The sequence below is a fragment of the Crocuta crocuta genome, unplaced genomic scaffold (assembly GCF_008692635.1).
Source record: "Crocuta crocuta isolate KB4526 unplaced genomic scaffold, BGI_CrCroc_1.0 scaffold445, whole genome shotgun sequence".
NCBI classification, from domain to species: Eukaryota; Metazoa; Chordata; class Mammalia; order Carnivora; family Hyaenidae; genus Crocuta; species Crocuta crocuta.
This window is the reverse complement of record NW_027530847.1, coordinates 257,718-264,767: the sequence shown is the minus strand read 5'-3', so window position 1 is coordinate 264,767 and position 7,050 is coordinate 257,718. Positions and strand designations below refer to the sequence as shown.

General features: G+C 52.5%; 1 protein-coding gene across 1 annotated transcript in view; it reads right to left on the bottom strand.

The window, feature by feature from the left end:
• Positions 1-5,111, bottom strand: part of LOC144235780 (fer-1-like protein 4) — a 31,454-nt gene extending 26,343 nt beyond the window's left edge. Inside the window, exons 1-14 of the mRNA XM_077769387.1 lie at positions 5,033-5,111; positions 4,712-4,767; positions 4,246-4,334; positions 4,047-4,146; positions 2,814-2,905; positions 2,586-2,627; positions 2,125-2,289; positions 1,548-1,608; positions 1,289-1,420; positions 977-1,039; positions 813-897; positions 442-601; positions 143-326; positions 1-66 (exon numbers count right to left, since the gene is read on the bottom strand). Coding sequence (XP_077625513.1) covers positions 1-66; positions 143-326; positions 442-601; positions 813-897; positions 977-1,039; positions 1,289-1,420; positions 1,548-1,608; positions 2,125-2,289; positions 2,586-2,627; positions 2,814-2,905; positions 4,047-4,146; positions 4,246-4,334; positions 4,712-4,767; positions 5,033-5,111 — 1,374 coding nt within the window. The remainder of the gene's footprint in view (positions 67-142; positions 327-441; positions 602-812; positions 898-976; positions 1,040-1,288; positions 1,421-1,547; positions 1,609-2,124; positions 2,290-2,585; positions 2,628-2,813; positions 2,906-4,046; positions 4,147-4,245; positions 4,335-4,711; positions 4,768-5,032) is intronic.
• Between the last annotated feature and the right edge of the window lie 1,939 nt (positions 5,112-7,050).

The following is a 7,050-nucleotide window of genomic DNA, read 5'->3' as shown; positions in this document are numbered from 1 at the left end:
CTCCACGAAGCTCAGCTGCTCGTTCCACTCGGGCGCCGCCGCCTCGCCGCGCACAGACGTCTCGCCCTGAGGGCCGCGGCGGAGTGGGGTCAGCGCGGGACCCGGTACCGCGCCTCAGCGGAGTGGGGATAGAGGGACTTACCTGCTGCCCCAGGAAAGACACGCGCACGTAGGGGTCCATGAGGACGCGCTGGTCCTTCAGGGCGCGGGCCAGAGTGCCCAGCAGCCCCGGGCGCAGCGCGGGCAGCCCCTCGGCCCGGTACACGCGCACGCGCAGCCGCGCCCACGGCCTAGCGGCCGGCACCCCGCGTGGCAGGAGCAGGTTCCTAGGGGAGCGGGACGCTGAGGCCTCGGGACGCCGAGATGTCCGCCCCCAACCTTCTCGGCGTCCCGGAGTCCACGTCCGGTCTTCCTCTTACTCCCACCCACGCCCCAGCTCACTTTTCAATGTCCGAACTGTGTCCCGGGCCCGGGGCTGGCAGCGGAGGGGGCAGGTCCCCGCGCGCCCGCACGGACAAAGTGACTTTGACGAAGCCTTTGGTCCCGGCGCGGGTGTCCCGAGGGTCGTGCAGGGGAGCCCACTTCTGGTAGAAGTGACCATCTGGGGACGGAGGGGCGGGCCACGGGTCAGCGGAGACCGGCGGGCTGCCCCGACCCGGGTTCGAGTCGGACTCGGTAGGGAGGAGCGGCGGTACATGGAGGTCAGCCTTCCGAAGAGGCTTCTGTCTCCGAAGTTAGTATCTAGGAATCAGTGCCCAGAGGGTCAGTTCCCCTTGGTGCAGATGAGTCTAAAGCAGGAAAGGGTTCGGTACCTGGCTGGTCGAAAATAATACCCAGGTCCATCCTGAAGGTGCCTATCTGGGAGGCCATAAAGGGGAGGGTCTGCGAATGGAAAGCCTGGGGAAAGGTGGTGTTAGTTTAGGAGCTTGTTATCCTCCCTTCTCTGGCGGGAACCCCTCACCCCTACCCACCTCACCGTGATCTCAAGCAGCAAGTCTTGGAGGTGAAGCCGGGTCTCATGAAATTCGAACAAAAAGTACTAGTTTGAAGTGGGGTAACAAGAGAGGTGAAGTTGGTTATACACGAAGGGTTCACGCCAGCAGGCCCTTTCCTCTTGCAAAAAGAACGCCCTCCTTCCCCAGCTGGCCCCTCTTTGTACTTCCTTCATTGAGCCCCTCTTAACCCCCCCACTTGCTCAATTCCACCTGGGCCACGCCCATCTGCGTAATGGGTGCAACCTGGGTTTTGCCCATTCTCTCAAGCCCCACTCTTCCTTGGTCTCACACACCTCGTTGTAGAAGGGGCAATTAGTCCCGCGTTGCGTAGCCGTCACTCTGCGCTCCTCCCCGACTTGCACTGCCACATAGGGGTTAATGTTGACTCCTACCAGCTTCTGGGCCTCCAGCACTGTGACCCCTACCTGAAGGGTGCAGAAGGAGAAAAGAGCCATCCTGCCGAAGTAAGGGGGGGAGGTGTGGAGGGGGGACCACTTGTATGGAGAGTGGGTGGCATTCACCAAGGGTTAGGGCCTAGAGGGAGAGTGGTACCTGGAAATCCTGAGCTCTAGACATCTGGAAAGGATCCCCTCGAGCCAGGCCCTTGGCACGACTGCCAGAAGAACAGGTCAGTTCTCATTTCACTTCCTCTCCCCTATCACCTACACACTTTTGCCCAGTGCTAGGCATAAGTATCTTCTCTCTTCTGGATTCTGAGTCCTTCCAGTCTGTCTTGCATTCATCTCAACCCTACACCCAGAATGTGACTCATTCCTGGAGCCCGGAAACCATTCATTCATTCAACAAAGATTTGTTGAGCACCTACTATGTACCAACAAACACTATACTAGGCTCTGGGACACTGCAGGAACAAAAGAGACAAAATTCCTTCTCAAACTTTCATTCCCTACATGGGCTCCAGAGACTCTTTGTGTGCCAGTGTAACTGTGTGTGTGAATGTGGCAGTGTCTATGCCTTGGAGTAAGTGACCCTTAACTCCAAGACACCCACTCCTCACTCATAGCTTAGGGCTGTGTGCTTATGAATGTGGATGAGCATGGGCTTACACGGATGAGCACCTGAGGTTGACACACTGGTGGGTGTGGGAGCAGGTGTGGGTACAAGTTACCTCCTGAGGTGGCTAAACACGACTCCAGAAAGCTCCACATCAGGTTCATCATCCAGCTCCAGCTCCAGCTCCAGCTCACCATCTTCATCATCTTGCTGAGCTAGGCCTCGAGCTAGCCTGTGGCCCAATGCCACTGCCCGCCGCTCCAGCCGGGCCTCCCCAGACCTGATAGGAAAGGCCTTCAAGGGACATGTCTGGAACCTGTCCCTCATCTCTGGGCACCCTTGATTTCCCTGACCCTAGGACTGACTTCTGACCCTTAGGCTGATCCCACTATTTCCAGGACTGACCCCTAACCTGGGACCCCTAATTCCGGAATTGACCCCCGATTCTAGGACTGACTTCTCACCCCGGAATCAATCCAATACTGATCCTGGATCCTGGGACTGATCCCATATCACTGGCTCCTAAATCCCAACCAAGACTGACTTGGTGATCGCAGACCATCCCCACATACTTACTCCAGCTCCTGGAAGCCCACATTGGGGATGATCAGCTCTGAGCTGGAAGGAGGATTAATAAAAGGAGTGAGGGGACTGGCTTGACTACAGAGCTGCAACCCCAGGCAGCACAGGGCCAAGGGTCACCACACCCAGCGGATCCAGAGAGGAATTAGGTACACTTCTCCCTTCCCAAGACCAGCCTGGGCTGAGACAATCAGGCCTTGCTTGTAGAGAGAGATGGGGTACCTGTCCCGGATAGATGCTCCGAAGTCCTCCTCTGCCCAGGCTCCAGCTGCACCCTCTGGGGGCTGATACTTCAGATCAAGCTCCACCTGGATCTGAAACCAGACACACAGTGTGCCCTAGAGCCCCTCAAACTGCCTGGGGCTAAGGGAAGTCCAAGGACAATGCTTTTTACTCCACCTATAAACAGAGATCCTCCTGGCCTGCATCCATGGTGACTTTGTGGTTCCTCTCTGGTCATTAATAATATTGACTAATTACAACCTATGAAAAACTTAGCACAAGCAAGTTGTTACCCCTTGAAGAGGCCAAACATGACTCCAAAATTCTCTCATTGCTCTTGGAAATTCATTACTATGGCCTTCATAGCTCTGCATGGTCTGACTCCTGGCCAACCTTCCCAGTTCTATCTCCTATGGGGCCTGCTCCTGCCCTGCACCCCAGTTGTGCTCTCTCAGAGCACTGGGGTTTTGTATATGCCAGTTCTTCTGCCTAAAACCTCCCTTCCCACTTAATTCACTCCTATCATCCTTCCATTCCAAGTTCAAGCAGTACTTCCTCAGGGAACCTTTGCTGACCCTCACACAGGTTATATCCCTCAGTTATACGCTTTCCCAGGTAGGTCCCTACCAGCTCTTCTGTAGCACCCATCAGTGACAATTTTACATTTATTTGTGTGAATATTTGTTTAATATTTGCCTCTCTCTCTTTGAGTACAGAACTCTAAGAGGGCTAATCCTTATCTGGTTTTGCTTACTAGACAATCCTTATTGCCCAGCACAACACACACGGCACAGCTTATAATCAGAGTGCAACAAACAACAGACTGATTGAAAAGTTTAACATTTCCTATGACTCCACATAAGGTAAATAAGGAAACAGCTTAGTGAAGCTAAATAACTTGTTCAAGTTAACAGCAGGGAAATGGTGAATCTGAGATTTGATCCCAGGTCCATTCCTACCAGGTTAGATGACCCTCCATGAAACACCAGGAAAATCCAGTCAGGCTCATCCTTGCCTCCCACAAGAACTGAATCTGTACAGGGTGAGGGAGCAGCACAGAATGGCTCTTGGCCCATGTAACTTCATCAGGGGCTACAGTGAAAGGAGCCCTGGCTGGGAGGCCTTGTTACCACTCCTGTCAGGATCTGGATTTTCCTCTCTGAAAAATGGAACTCTCTATCTAGAAGGACTCTCAGGCTTGAGGGTGGCAGGCGGAGGACTGGTGAGACTCACCGGGGATACCCGCAGATTCTCCTCCACCAAGGCCTCCCGTAGCACCAAATGCCCAGTACTCTGTAGCTGCTGCAGGGAGATCACCAGGGTCCCCAGAGACCTGAGGATGTGGCACGGGGCAGAAGAATGACCCAGAAGAATATACCCCCTTACCATGTCCAGCCCCACCTGCATCCTTGGCTCCCCCAGGCCTACTCACCTGGGACTGAACACACGGCTACAGTTAACCACCTGCACAGACAGACATTCCGCATCTAGTGGAGCCCCATAGTGTGGCCAGCGGAACAGCTGCGGATACAAGGAACCTTGTGACATACAATGCTGGGCTGACCCTGACCCCCAATCCAGAGCCTATCCTAGCCCTGAAATAGATCCAACCCTCCAAAGTTGGAGCTAACTCTATAACCAATGTCCCAAACCTGGAACAACCCCTCCCCCCAACACAGGGTTGACTGCAAACTAGGGATCTGAGGGTAACTACCAATCAAGAGCTAATCCCCCCAGTCTTGATTTTGACTGGGTCTGGCTTCTCAAGCCTGAGACGGGCCCCACTTCCTGAGAAGACAGCTATCCAAACCCAGGAATATGCCCCCCAACTCATCTAAGGAGGAACTTACATGAGGCACAGATCAACGTCTCCCTATCCAGGACCCAACCCCACTCACCTCACCAATATCTGCTTCTCGACCACAGTGAATTTTCCTTGTTTTCTGGGTGAAGCCTGCTCAGAATGGAAACTAGTCAGTTATCAGCCCCTCCCCACAAAAAAAAAATCACACACACACATACCCAGCTCAGGATCCAGTCCCCCTGGGGTTACCCTTGGGGAAAGGTAGAAGATGGAGAGGGAAAGAGGCAGACAAATAGGTTAGAGGAGAAAAGAGACAGGCTGGAGGGAAGGCTAGGCACTGGATTGGGGGCCTAGGGAATGGAGGAATGGGAGTCCCCCGTTACAAAAATCCTTAGAATACCCCTACAAGACTCACCCCGAAAGCTAAGCCTCACTTGTCGGTCATGGGTGCCTGGCAGCCCTGTAAGTCGCCGCACACACACGGTCAGAGCCATTGTCCCAGGGCCACTGGCTCTCCCTCTGCTCGTCTGCCCTCCTGCCCACCTGCCTGCTCACCTGAATCGCCTCTGACTCACTGGACTCACTGAACAGGTCCAGCAATCCCTGCCCTTTAGTCAAACATACCGGCAGGCTTGGGGGTCATGGGTGGAGACAGAGCTGAAGGACTGAGAGAGGGGGGTAAAGTCCCTGTGGTCAGCTTGGTCCTTCCTGCCTCCACCAGCTTCAGCCTCCACCTTGCCTCCACCCTGTGAAGTGGGAGCTGGGATAGGGTGGAGATGGAGTCAAGCGGAGAGACAAGACCCTAGTTTGTCCCCGCTAGCCAATGGAGGCCTCAAGGGCATGGGTCTCACAGTGCTTCTTTTTCATCTCTCTGTCCTCAGTGCCCAGCTCAGGGTCTGGTATGTGGTAGACCCTCAAAAAACTTTTTAAATAAATGACTGGATTAATAAATGAATTCCCCTAGCCCCCAGCATTAGTGCTACAGGCACTCAACACATTTGAAATAATGAGTGACTGAATGTGTGTCCCTAGCTTGCACTTAGCAGGTGTTCAAAATACTTCCTAACCAGAAGCCTCAGGTCCTTAACTTGGGGTCTTACATAGATAGGCTTCAGGGAGCCTTCAAACTCTTGAAATTGCCTATATAATATTGAGCAATTGTGCATTATTCTGGACATTAAGCTCCTCCCACATCCTTAAACACATGTGCAGTACTTTTACTAAATGAAATAATGAATGTATCTGATAGTCTGAACCCATGTGTGATTGTAAATATGTGTTGAGTGTGTATCTTGGCCATCCATTTAATTATCCTATTTAATGACACCTCCTATATACAGGACTTGTGCTATGCGACCCTCTGGGGGAAAGGGTGCAGCCACAGAGGTGAATTGGACATGTTCTCTGTCTTCCAGTAGCTTCATGAACTCCAACACCAAACAAGGCCTAGAAAGACTATAATTCCCATCAGAGCAGGAAAGAGTCAGGACTCAGGAGCTCAAGAAGAGGGAGGCCAGAGGTGCTTAAAATGGGTTTTGAGGGGGCACCTGCCTGGCTCAGTCAGTAGAACATATGACTCTTGATCTCAGGGTGATGAGTTTAAGCCCCACATTGGGAATGGAGCCTACTTAAAAAAATAAATAATAAAAAAAATAAAACGGGCTTTAAGGACAGGAGTTGAGCAGAGGACATCCAGGCAGTGGGAAGGAATGCAGGGTGTGTTTTGGGACCTGTGATTTGTCATTTTGACTTGTGTACAAGGAATGTCTTAGGCAGCAGCAGAGATAAGATTAGACCATTAGAGGAACTGGGTCTTGCTATGTGGCTTTGAGCCAGGCATGGTGCCTCCTTATGCTTCAGCTTCTCCAACTCAATAATGGGGTTGGAAAGTCCTGTTCTGTGTCCCAGGTGTTAGTTGCTCAATTGAGTTTTGAAGTCTATAAAACACCAGACAAACAGGCATAGGTTGTTCTGTTTCTTAAGCAAGGTCCAGGTTAGATCTCAAGGTTCCAGATGTGGGGGGAGGGCTTCCCCTCCTCCACTGACATATGGGGGCACTGAGATCCAAAGGAGGGCAGAAGGGGGACCAGAATTCTTAGCTCACAGTGCCCTGGACTTTCCCTACCTTTAATCCTGAACTCTGTAACATCTAATCAAGCAAGGTGTTGAAGCCACCCCTCTGGAAGCTAATGCAGGCACCTCCCCTTCTGGGCAGGAACACACCCTGGCAAGTTCTCACTCTACCTCCACCCCTCTAAGAACTGACACTTCACTTCCTAACTTTCCAAAGAAGATGGGATGTGGCAGAGAGAGTATGGACTCTAGGGCAGGATTTTGGAACTCTAATCTCTTATCATATACTGTGTGGTCTCTGGAAAGTCCTTTCCCCTTTCTGGATCTATTTGCCTAGCTATGTAATGTGCATATGCACAA